Source organism: Syzygium oleosum, unplaced genomic scaffold (assembly GCF_021117445.2).
Source record: "Syzygium oleosum isolate NSW1041296 unplaced genomic scaffold, Sole_v2.1 Sole_v2.04, whole genome shotgun sequence".
Lineage (NCBI taxonomy): Eukaryota > Viridiplantae > Streptophyta > Magnoliopsida > Myrtales > Myrtaceae > Syzygium > Syzygium oleosum.
Genome location: NW_026607488.1, coordinates 6,805,435 through 6,818,399, shown reverse-complemented (window position 1 = coordinate 6,818,399; position 12,965 = coordinate 6,805,435). Strand labels below are relative to the sequence as shown.

The 12,965-nt window shown below is 37.9% G+C and overlaps 1 protein-coding gene across 1 annotated transcript; it reads left to right on the top strand.

The window, feature by feature from the left end:
- Positions 1–3,848: 3,848 nt before the first annotated feature.
- On the top strand, positions 3,849–7,782 carry LOC115674308 (brassinosteroid-related acyltransferase 1). The gene is made up of 3 exons (XM_030596666.2): positions 3,849–4,339; positions 4,652–5,086; positions 7,013–7,782. The coding sequence occupies exons 1-3, from the start codon at positions 3,878–3,880 to the stop codon at positions 7,511–7,513; spliced, it is 1,398 nt and encodes a 465-aa protein (XP_030452526.1). The 5' UTR covers positions 3,849–3,877; the 3' UTR covers positions 7,514–7,782.
- The last annotated feature ends 5,183 nt before the right edge of the window (positions 7,783–12,965 follow it).

Sequence of the window (12,965 nt, the reverse complement as noted above, 5' to 3'; positions counted from 1 at the left end):
AAAGCCCAACTCCAACGTGGAAAGTATTTCAATAATTTTTACTTGTTCGGTCGTCAAAGCACAAATCCTATATGGATTTGAAAAATCTACTTGGATCGGATTTTCTACGAGCTCAAATTAGAGTCTTGTTTTAATGTTTTTACTCTTTTGCGCTGGTAGGGCGCGACCTACCCAATTTAGATAACATGACATATGGTTACGCCATCTCTAATCAAGTTTTGAATCAAACGTACAAAAATGAGTCCTTTACTGTTCGTTTAAGGAGTAATGTTGGCTGGGATTAGATCTAGGTTCTGGCCGTGTGGGACGACTGGCAATCTGACAAGTCCGACGGGGCTCAAATGACATCATTTTGAGAAATATTTTTAAGTTTTTATTTTTTTCTTTTCTTTTATTTTCTTTTATTTTTTCTTTTTTTCTTTTTTCCCTCATCTTCTTAAAGTCCTAGCTAGCAGAGTCATAGGGGCCTCAGCGATGGCCGACGACCTTCATTAGCCATCGACGAGACCTTGGCGACCGGCAAAGAAGAAGATGAACATTAGAATAAGAAAAAGAAAAGGAAAGGAAAGAAAAGAAAATTAAAAAAACCAAAAAAAATTGCAAAATGACATTGTTTTATTTAAGATTGTCCACGTCATCCGTGCCACGTAGGATAATCAGTGCTAATTGAACCGCCGCATTAGTGCTTAGATTGATAGGATTGACTACATTGAAAAATCGTCAAAAAGTATATGACTGCATGAGTTAAATTGAAAAGTTTAGGACTGAATTGACGTTTGTACGATAGGTTATGATTTTTTGGATAATTTTTCCTCGTTGTAAGAAGTCACCAACATACAGATATAATAAAGTTATTTCGATGTATGTAAAGTAACTTAATCGGTAATGAATAAAACTATTCCAAATACAACATAGAGAATATGTTCTCTCTCTCTCTAAGTTAAAAAACTATTTTGGAGCTAATCATTGCCCACATTTAACGTAACCTCTCCATGTGACCACACTTTCTCCCTCCTTAGATCCATTTTATTCCAACATCTAAAGGTGACTGATAATTGACAGAGAATTTTGACTTTTGCGGCATACTACTGTCCCTGAACAAAAGTCAAAAAGGTCACAAACGAAAAGGAAGCAAAGAGACTTCACATTTCGTGGTACACAACTCCATCAGCTTTCAACATGGTAGGATTCTTCAATATATTTACTACAGCATGCACGGCTTCTAATAAAATCTTTCTATTTGCACCGAAAGGAAGATTCCAAGGTATAGTAAAGTAATATATGTAAGGGACTGCTAAAGCTGCGCCAAGTACTTATGCTCATACACACTAGAAGACATGGAACCTATGAGAAGTAATAAAATGTAATGGCTATGGTGGTGGATCATCTTTTGTTGGTTAAATAATGGAGACAGTGGAAAAGAAAAGTGTGGAGGACAGAAAAAGGAGTGAAGTGAAAAGGCGAAGGGAAAACCAGGAAATGAGGCAATATGCTGGGAAAGTGGAGACAACAGGAGACAAACTGTCTAGGGCTTCAACCTTCACCCACGCTTCTCCTTCAATCTTACACCCCAGCTTCTTCCGAGGGACATGCCAACCTGTTTTTCCAGCAGGCTCAGCCCACTTATCTTTTGTTCCTGATTAAACTTTTTCTGCTTTTCTTTTGTTGTCTCGGAACAAAGTTTACTTTCTCTCTTTCGTTTCTTCTGATCTGTTTCGAATTTTCATTGTTCCCACATCATGCAAGCTTTGTTCCTCTATCTCAATTATATTGATGGTTTTAAGGATCATTGTCAATTTATCGTTCCACCTAAACGCTTAGTTAATGAAGAAGTATACTACTTTATTATGTTTCCCATCTCATTACTCTGCCGTATGAAAGGATTGATAGGATCATGGAGACCCAGCAATTTCACTTTTTCATTCTTCGATCGGTATGGTGTTTTAAAATTTAAATATTATACAAGGAAAAACAAAATTTAGATAATAGACCAGAGTTGTCTTCTTCGATAACATTAAGGTTTTTTCACATAGAATTAGATTTACCCCGGAGTTAGTTCATGCTTTCAAATTTTTGGATGCATATTTTAATCATGAGTTCAATTCCTACTGAAATGTGGACCTGTTCCACGCTTGTCCTCTCTTCACGAGATGTGATGAAGAAGCTTGCATTGTTAGATTCGTCTTTTGCAAATATATAGTTGTCCCATCTGAAAAGACTTTGAAATTTGTCCAAAACCCTAAGATGTCTCCTTCAGTGCTCAGATGGGGATTTTCGGACATTCTTTTCTCTTTCTTTCTTTTTCTGTAGAAGCAAAAGCCATCATCCACCTGCAACAAGCATTGTTAGGGTTAAGAGATGATGAAGTGTTTTGCCTTTTAATCTGAACAGGATACTCTCTTTTTCTTTTTTTTTGGGTCCAAAAGCTACCAAGTTCTTCATTTTCGTTATGCTTTCTGACTTAACAAAAACTCAAAGATAAAGTTGACCTCCAATTTGAGATTGTTGAGTTGTTAATGGAAAAGCTTGAGAATTGGAGTTGAAGTGACTAAGCTCCAACTGCACAAGAAAAGCAGTAATGCTAAAGCTCCATCAAATAATCATTTTAGCAGAAAATTGTATTAATTATGCATGTGGGTGTTCATTGTTAAACATAAGACGTGGAATTCTGGAATCAGATGATATGCGTTCTGCCTCCATTTGCTTTGTCATTTTCCTAAATGACATAACTAAAGAAGTTTTGGTCATGTCTCGACTTTTTGAATTATGAAAAAGAGAAAACCCATTTTTTATTCTAGAAAAATCATTATCTTTGTCAGAGAAAATTTGGTGTTTGAAGGTGAGTTGCAACCGGCAATTTTTGTTGTTTTGCCGCACTTTGCAGAGAGCTCTAGATCTTCATGTGGCCAGAAACAAAAGCAGGTTCAATGGAGCAAAAGGAGACATTCGAATGTGCACTTATGGTACAGAGAAAAATGAATTATGTAATGAACTCAGATAATTATCCTTCATTTTTCTTAAGTTACGATAAGTCATTAGGTTTATTAGTAATTAAGCAGATGCGGTAATGTCCTTTATCTCCCCTTTTTGTAAGAGCTTGTCTGCTACTTATTCTAACTTGACCGGATTCTTAAACCACTCTTAATTTTCCTAGAAATGCAAAAATAAAATACAAATCATTGCATTTGATTTACTTGAATTGATATCACACATTATAATTAGTTCATGAAAAATGAGTACAAACAACATAAACTCAATCTATAGATCAAGTGAGATTCATACGCTCTATCGCACTCCCAAGGACAAATTAAGTACTTATCATGTACAAAAATTGATTTTATCTATCATCTTCCAACGATCAAATCGATGAATTTATGCAAAATGTTTTCTCCATGAAATGGGAGAGGCTGACCGGATTCCCGCAATTGTGCATGACATGTATAGCCAGAAATTAACGATCCACAAACGTTTGACGCGTGGACCAATTTGATCTTTGTTTCATCTATTGAGTTCAAAACAAAGATAGACAAAGGTTAGTAGGTCATTTTCATTGATCGACCCATCCAGTGTGATCCAGATCACATTGTCAAGCAATTAAATATATGGACTTGCCCTCTTCCTAAACAGCTCCATGCAAAGCTTTTAATTAAGTTCATAAAATTAGCCTGATTCGCAATCCCCAGCCCAATCCCGTTTCAATGGGACAAATATAAGAAAAAAAAAATGCAGACAAAAGACACATACAAGTGGGGTTCATGACCCTCCTGGAATCTGTAGCCTCTCTGTTCTCTTTATATTCACAAGCTCCTCTTTTCTCTGATTCACAGTAAGGCCTACAAAACATTACAGATCAGCCATTCTCAAAGCTACAATTTCCATGGCCACCCCACATGAGAGCCATCATTTGAGTGTCTCAATTAGAAGGTCAATCATTGTACGACCGAAAACATTGCAACCTCCAAAGCTACTCAATCTCTCTAACCTGGACAGACAGTGTCCAGCTCTCATGTACTTGGTCTTCTTTTATAAACCACCTCTCAGTAATAACTTCTCCAAGAATGAAATTTCACTTGGTCGTGTGTTTGATAGCTTAAGACTTGACCTAGAAGAGACATTATCTGTGTGGCACCCAGCTGCTGGTAGGCTCAGCTTGAACCAAGAAGATGGGAAGCTCAATCTTTGGTGCAACAATGAAGGTGTGGTTTTAGCTGAAGCTGTCGCTCAAGTGAAGGTTTCAGAGCTTGGAGATCTTTTGCAGTACAATGAGTTCTTTGAGAAGTTGGTCTACAAGCCTGACTTTGATGGGAACTTGTCCAAGATGCCTCTAGTTGTTGCTCAGGTGAGTGTATTAAATCTTTTGAGCTGCAGCAGACCAAGGTATTAGAATTCTCTCTCAACATTGATCTCTCCCTTAGCAAGGTCAGGTCACCATATAAAAGATTAGGTGTCAATTAATCATGTGACATTCATTAGGGTTTCAATGCACTTACTGTTGTTTTTAATCACGACAAATACAGACATGTAAGGACTTTGAAGTGTATATAGATGAGGTTTGATTGGATCAATTGTATGAATGGTCCAACAGTTTGATTAAGTGTACTGTTTAGAGTAAGTGTAGAAGCAAACTCAGAAATGAACCATGATTACGCAGGTAACTCAATTTAAATGCGGAGGCTATTCCATAGGGATAGGTACAAGCCACTCCTTATTCGATGGACCTGCCGCATACGACTTTCTCCACGCCTGGTCGTCAAATTCTGCAGTTACAAAAGAAAAGGGATATCGTCTTGAGATTCATGTGCCAGTGCATCACCGAGGAAGGCTATTGCTTCCGAATCCTCAGAAACAAGTGGCAATTGCTAACCCGGTGAAAAGTGCTGCTGCTATAGATCATTTATATCGATTGATAATGCAATCGGCGGTGAATCCAAACAATTTGTCTGATGTGAGGAGTTCGAGTTTGGTTCTCAAGACTTTTGATTTGTGCGGGGAGTTCATAGAGAGCTTAAAGAGGGAGTTGTGCAAGGGGATGAATGGCAGCTTCTCATGTTCGTCCTTTGAGGTGGTTTCAGCTCACCTGTGGAAGGTAGAATTTCCTTAATCTTCCTCATTTTTAGACCTTATGTATATTTTTGCTGCTGATAATTTTGTTGCTGTTCTTATCTTGTGAGTCTCGCAGAACTTATCATGTAGTTAAGGCTACAGAGAACAGATAGAAATTAGGTTTGTTCATCCTAAAATTAATGGATACCTTTGGCTCCATTTATTTTGCAAAAAATGTTAATATGCAAAACACTTTTTCTAAAATAGATTGCTTGTAACATTTACAATGAATGAATAAACGAACAATAGTTTCATCATTCTCGAAAATGTTTAGATATAAATTGTTGTCAATAATAAAAATATTTTTCATTGACTAATAATTTTAAGCGATACAAGCTATCATTTTCAAGAAAGTATTTTCCAAATCATTCATTTTTCGCAAAACAAATGGAACCTAATAATGTGCATGTTAGGCACCAATAGCTAATTGTGACATGTAATTATGCTACGGATTAGGTTTCCAATGACAAATCCAAATAATATGTGTGGAAGCAAGAAAAATAAATCCATGTAATCGATCATACAAGCAAGAAAACATTACTATACTCGAGAGCTACGTATTGCATAGAATAGACACCGAACAAACTCATTTTAATTATATATGACGGGATGGACAAATTAATTGAAAATAAAGAGAAGATGTAGGTCTTAATTGTTCTTAATGTCTGAAGTTCTTCATTTATCTTGAATTGTAATTACCATGAACTGTCAAACTGAGTCTAATTAAGATACATTCTTGTATAAGAGTGTTGTAACAGATTTCCATTTTTTTGTGTCCCAAAATGCGGATTTTTTCCATGCTAGTAAATTTCAATAAGTGTTAATAAATGTAAAAAATGTTATTGAAAAAAGTAAACGTGAATTTTTTCCATGTAACCTGTTGATTACTAACCAAAACATTTTGAATTTACCAACTTTTGTTTGATAGTTTGTAAAATAACAATTTTTTTATTAGCTTACCAAATTTTAATTGCGTAACTTACCAATACTTCGAATTTTTTAACTCTTATGTGAAACTACCAACCTAAATTAAAGTGATTTACCAAATTTTGTCAAATTTTTGGCTTATCAATTCTCATTTGAGTGAAAAAAAAAATCTCATTTGAGTGACTTACCAACATTTAATTATTTTTCTTAGTTACCAACTTTCGTATTGATTACCAACTCTTATTAGCCTTGGTTAGCAACTCCGTAAATTTATTATCTACTTTTAGAGATTACCAACCAAAATTAGCATGACTCACCAACTTTTCTCCCATTAAATTACCACCTATTATTGGGATATCAACTCTTGTTTTGAGTTGCTTGCTGACATTTCTTTGATTTTGTTTAATTCGCCAAACGTTTACTATTGTTTACAAATTTTTATTTCCATTTCTTAGTAACTCCTTAAGTTTAACCAACGCTTTTAGAAATTACCAACCTTAAGTTACCAAATAATTTTGGGTTACCACCCTCAATTGAATTGCTTACCAATTTTATTTTTCCTTTATTTACCAAATTGTAGAAAATAATTAATTGTTAATAAGTAATTCAAATGAGGATTAGTAATCCAAAACTAGTTGATAATTTAAGTGAAAAAAAATTGGCAAATCACTCAAATAAAGATTGGTAAATTCATGTAGTTGATACATATAAGTCGTTAATAAGAAAGATAAATAAAAATTAGCAAAAGATAAGAAAAGTTAATAATTTGTAGACCATCAAAAAGAGTAAGTAATCTAATAAAAGGCCTAATAAGTAATGAAGAAACTACCAGAAATGAAGTAACCGGTAACTTATTTAACCGACGGTTTTTTGACATTTATCAATTTGTTCCGAAAAGTACTGATACGGGAAAAGAATCGTCCTATGTTCGTGTTCCAATATCCAACTCGGACCTTATACAATATGGATTGTCGCACTTCAGGCAAGGACCAAGGCTTTAGGACTACACAAAGGGACACTGGTTTGCCTCCAATTTGCAGTGGACACAAGGAATAGGATGTCGCCTCCGCTCCCAAAGGGTTTCAGCGGCAATGCGTACGTGCTCGCCTCGGTGGCGTTGACAGTCGGAGAACTGATGGAATCGAGCCAAGCAGACATAATCGAGAAGATAAGAGAGGCCAAAAGATCTGTGGACGATGAATACGTGATGGCATACATGACAGCCCTTGAAGGGCCACCAGCTTCCTTGCCTCCATTGAAGGAGCTGACCCTTGTGTCTGACTGGACGAGATTGCCGTTCCACAAGGTTGGTTTCCTAAGGGAAGAAGCAGCCTGTGTGTCCCCTTTGGTCCCTCCAATCCCACATGTTACTTACTTGATGCAAAACCCTCGTGATGATCACCTAGGAATTCATGTGAGGATCGGTTTGTCTCCGGAGATCTCGAGCGCTTTCGCCGGATACTTCCTCTCGGCAAGCCCATGAAACAAGTCATCACCGGAAAATCAAGGATTTGATGGAGTTTCGTGATTGGGTTGTGATACGTCGTGTCGTCGAGTGGAAGGGGAGTTAGATTCTCAGTAGATTGAGGACTCTTATATGTCAATTATGTTTCTTATATATAATGAAACAGATCCGTGTTGCCATATCCTTGATGAAAATAAAGAAAAGGGGAAACATTGAGATCTATCATGTACTTGATTCAGTGTGACAAGAATGGGAGACTCAGTGGTTTGGTTGTATGCATGCTAAAATTGGGTCGCGAGTTCGAAGTTCTTGCTCTCTAATTGAATCCCTAAGAAATGAACCCAGTACGTGATTTAATTTAAATCACCGTTATTATCAAACATCACCCCTGGAAATGTAGAAATTATTATTATTAACTACTCAGGTTGTTGAAGCAAACGCGGAAAAGCAAACACAGAACACGAGGATTTACGTGGTTCGATCACAACGTGATCTACGTCCACGGGCGAGGCAAGACAAGATTCCACTATAATCAAAGAGAGTACAGTTTTCAGAAGTCGAAACAACGACAAAAGCTCACGGCTTACAAAACTCTCTGAAAATAAAATTCTCTCTCTCTACATCAATGAGAAAACCTAGCCGCAGTATAAATAGTGCTCCCGAAATTTTTCCTCGGGGGCATAGCCCCCGAACCCCCCGAAACATTGGTTCGTTGTTCCAGCTCGGGCGGACCGCCATAGAGATTTGTTCACTTGCTACGAGTTGGGCCTATCGGCCCAACTCTCCGCGTCGCGAACTAAATCTCAATTTTCGGGTCGCACAAAAATATGTCGGGTCGAGTGTTGAACCGGACCGAGAACATAAAATTCAAGACATATTTAACACAGGTCATCTAAAGAATGATCAGCATCATCAGCAAGAAGATGATTAGTCAATTCAAAACCCATTATTTCACCCAATTCAACAAAGAGGTGATTCGAAATGCTTGGCTTTGGTGACTATATACCTATCAAAATGATAAAAGATCGTTATTTTATATCTTTTCTTGGTTAATTAAAGTATTTTATAGATAACTCTTCTATGAATTTCATGGATTGCTAATAGAATTTCGACATGCTTACATAATGTATATGATCAAGGTGGTGTTAAAACTTGCATGATTGGACCGCGTAGCTCGATCACTTGCAAGTTTCGTACATTAGATTTACTTCTGTGGTCACTCTAATCTAATATATAAAATTAGAATATAATCAATTCATGAATGGTGAATTGTGAATCTTGAAATTTTGAATTTTGAATATTATTTAGCAATTGAAATTTTGCATATTCTAATATTTAAGTGTTATGGATGACATCAAAGTAGTTTTTACATGTTAATCATCTAAGCGAGTATAATCATAACATTAATTAAGTTCAGGAGTTTAAAAAATATGACTCCCAGCAAAATGAATACCACTTTGCCTGAGTGAATATACGAGGCTGGAGGCCCAAAATGAAACCAGGCTAACATCGTGCCATGGTCATTTTCTAACATGGACCGACCTTAGACATCCCATATATATCAAACTTGCATTGCAAGTTTTAAGAAAACGAAAAAGGATCAAAGCACTCCCAAAAAAATAAAAGAAAATATGCAATATCCCCGGTCACTAATCCAAAAATCCTGCAAATAACGTTGGCAAAAAGTACTTCAAAAAGGCTTGCTTCTCTTTCTTTTACTTGACTCGCATTGCTTAGGAGGTTCTCTTTTGTTCACTTTATTAATGGGTTCACTTTACTAGCTTGGTAATAATAAGAAAAAGGTTTTGGGCTGGCACGCATGAGCTTGGGTCGAACCAAGTGTAAAGTTAGATTTCGCCTATCCTGTGCGCAAAGTATACGCAAGACCCAATCCATGGTCTTTTTTTTTACCAAACTTTTGTTGTTGTCTCAAGGCCTTATTCGAAAAAGCCTATTTGCAAGCAAACAAAATATCCTTACCTCTAGACCTTTGATTTGCATACTTTGGAGCCAATTTTCACATTAATACTGTCCCGTTCTTCGTCATTCAAGTCAACATATGTAACACTCTCTTCTCTTACATTCTCTGTTGGTTTAATAATTCTCGATGTTCCGTTCTGCCTAAATATTGAAATGTACACTAATCGAAAGGTATGTTAAATATTGGAGGATAGCCGCGCATCTATCTTTTGCACTCTTTGAAGGGCGGAAATTATCCTTCAAGACAATACTTGCATACCTCACACGACCTTCATTTCTCATTTTTCATCAGTGGTTCTCCAAATTTTTCACAACAACCAATAGCATTTTCGAATTTTCGCTTTGCCTATAAATCGCATGGTGGCCCGATAGTCAATTACGGTTAAAATTCAATAGCCGAAATTTACCATCTATGAAAAGGTTTTGTCATTGATACAGAAAATAGAAAGCAATAAGCGGATATTCGGAGCAACAGATGTCTCAACTCTATTACTATTTGCGATGTGCTTGTGGAGATGAGGAAATCTTCAAAAGCCAAGTTGCTCCAAGGAGAAAGCTGCCATCTACTTTTGCTTTGCTTCCAAATTCATCACTTGACCAAACTATAAAAAGCATATCTGAATACATAACTTCGTCAAGAAGAAATCAGAAGCAAGCGGTTTTTGCTGCTAGCTTTGGAATAAGGTTACACATGCATACACTTACAAAAGGCTTTACCATAGAGAGAAATAGAATCTGCCTTTTGTCAATGAAAGTGGAATTTCTCTTTTAACTTTTTATCTTTTAGGACGTGCATTATTTTGTCTTCAAGCGATTTTTTTTTACACTGATTATACAAGATACAGATCTTGCTGAAAAAGGGTAGCTGATGTGCACATTGGAGACTTGAGATGAATTTACATAAGTAGTGGCATCCGATGGCAACGACGGATCAATGGGAGGGGCTGGCGACTGGCGATGCGGTCACCCTCCTTGGCTACTCAGTGCTTTGCACATGTAATTTCTGTCAAATGTATGCAATGTCCTATAAAATCTCATATGAAATTTCTGTATTTCGCTTTCCCGAGCTGAGTATTGCAAAGATTTTTTTCGCTTTTTTTTCTATCTTACCCTTTGAATTATATTTTTGAATCCGTCAATGTCCGAAGGGCTTCAATTCAATCGACACTCTTATCTGAAAAACAATCCTCGCATTTTTGTTGAAAATCCACATAAGTGAGTAAAATTATTGCTATCGCTCGGAAAAAGAAAGGGAAATTTCAAAGAGGGCCCTGAAATGGGACCCTTTTTTCAGAAATGCCTTCAAAGTGGACATTGTCTATAATTAAGCCATGAAGTTGGCAACATTGTCTCGAAACACACCCCGAACTCACCATTCCGGCCAAATCTTCACCAACTGGCATTTCGCATGCCACTTTCTAAGCCATGTTCTGCGGCATTTTCATCGAGGAGCATTTTTCAATTTTCTTTCTTATTTTCTCTCATTTTCTTCTTCTTTTGTTGCACTTTGCCGATCGACTTCTAATGCCCGATCTCGCTCGACATCATGAAGTCGCCAATAAATTTCTGTACTGGCATGACCTACAACTGCTCCTCCATCCTACGCTAGCTCAACGGTGTTGATGATCGTTCTCTCTCTTTAGACTCACGGTCATGGCCATCATTTCTTCGAGCTTTTAGCCACGGCTATGGCTACTTGAGCTTTGAGCTCTAAACAATGGTCACCAGAATTTCGAGCCGGTGACCATGGCCACTCTAGCTTCGAGCTCGCTGCCATGGCCATTTTCTCTTTTCGAACTTACAACCATGGCTACCTGATCTCTGAGCTTCATGGTCGCTCGAGCTTTGAGCTTACGCCTATGGCCACTCCCTCTCTTCTCACTCGCGCCTCTCTACGTCTCTCACTCACTGCCCTCTCTAGCTCTGGCCGCTTGATAGCTTCAACATCTCACAGCTAGATATCGAACGAATCGACTAAGCTAAGCCCCGACATCACAGCCATAAGGTAGCCGTCCTCACGCAACCACAAATCTATGACCGTGCAAGTCTAGCGAACTTTGATAGAAGAAAGAGGGAAAAAGGAAAAAAAAAATGCTCCGAATAAAAATGGCCCTAACCATGGCTTGGAAAGGGGCACATGAGATGCAGGCGCTCGCCGGCCGGCCAGGAAGTTGGAAGTGTGTTTTGAGATCGAATTGCCCACATTAAAGCCTTATCTAAGATAATACCTACGGGTAATCGGTTCCAGGATGGGTCGGTTCCAGACGTGAAACCTGAAACCGACCATGTTATAACCGATTCCTAATTTTTGGAACCTGAAACCTATCATGTTTACCCTGGATCCTGTTTTGAAACCTACCCTATTTATTTGGTCCGATTCCAGGGTCTACCCGAGAACCTTTTTTTTTTTTCCTTTTTTTAGTTTCATTTTTTCGAGGTAGTGAATAAGAAAACTTATAACTCAAATCAAAGGTTATAAGTTTGATTGTACAAACAATCTTAAGTATTCATACAAAAGCATATTATCTTAGTCTCAATAATTTAATGGACGTGATAAAACAGCATAGGTTTCAATTGGATATGTAATTTCTTCGTTACAGAACAAAAAGTTTAAGAAAAAGGAAATTGCTCCCTATAATGCTTACAAACCCTTGAGTTAGACTATCCATAAATAATGATCACCTCCATCATCTTCCTGATATAATGTTTTGAATTCTGACCATATAAAATTGCAAGTGGACCTCCATATAAAACCGGTTCTAAAATCGGTTCGGATGGGGTTTCACTTGGAATCGGAAACCGGATCGGTTCTAACTGGTTCCCAAAAAATGGAACCGGTTCCCGGACCAGTTCAAACGGGAACCGGTTCCCGAACCTGTTTTTCGGGTGGACCGGTCCGGTTTCCGGGTAAACCCGGTCCGGTTGCACGCCCCTAATAATACCCACTCCAAAATTATTTTTTTTTTTCGAGAAATCGGTCCAACTTTAAAGTCTTATTTGAAAATTTTTCTGCGGAACAATACACCATGGACGAGATCAAAGCACAAATTAGACCGATTGCCATTGTCTGTCAATGCTCAAACAGGATGACCCAATCCATCAAACCCCTCCCAATCGAATTGAAGCCATGTGATTCCCATGGACAGCCAAAATCTACATAGGCCACCGGAAAAATCTCAAGGATTAGATCAGATCCCATTGGCGATCCCAAAAACTACACCACCCAGAGGAAGTCAAAACATTCCATCGAATCTGTCAAATCGCAATGCCACTGCATTTATTTAAGGGTAGTGAATTTCAGCAGACCAATGCAAGACCAATGCACGAGGCCTCCCGGCATGGGAATAAATGATGCTAACACGACTGCGGTCCCCCCACCCACTCCCTCCCATCTTCCTCCGACATGCACGGGTTCCTTTTATTAATTCCCCGCTTGTCGCCTTCCCCCAGGAACTCGCACATCATGCTGCTCCCCACATGCTCAATTTCA

Coding starts and splice junctions, on each gene's coding strand:
- LOC115674308 (XM_030596666.2), top strand. CDS start 3,878: ATGGCCACCCCACATGAGAGCCATCATTTGAGTGTCTCAATTAGAAGG. Junction 4,340..4,651: donor TGCCTCTAGTTGTTGCTCAG/GTGAGTGTATTA, acceptor ATGATTACGCAG/GTAACTCAATTTAAATGCGG. Junction 5,087..7,012: donor TTTCAGCTCACCTGTGGAAG/GTAGAATTTCCT, acceptor GTCGCACTTCAG/GCAAGGACCAAGGCTTTAGG.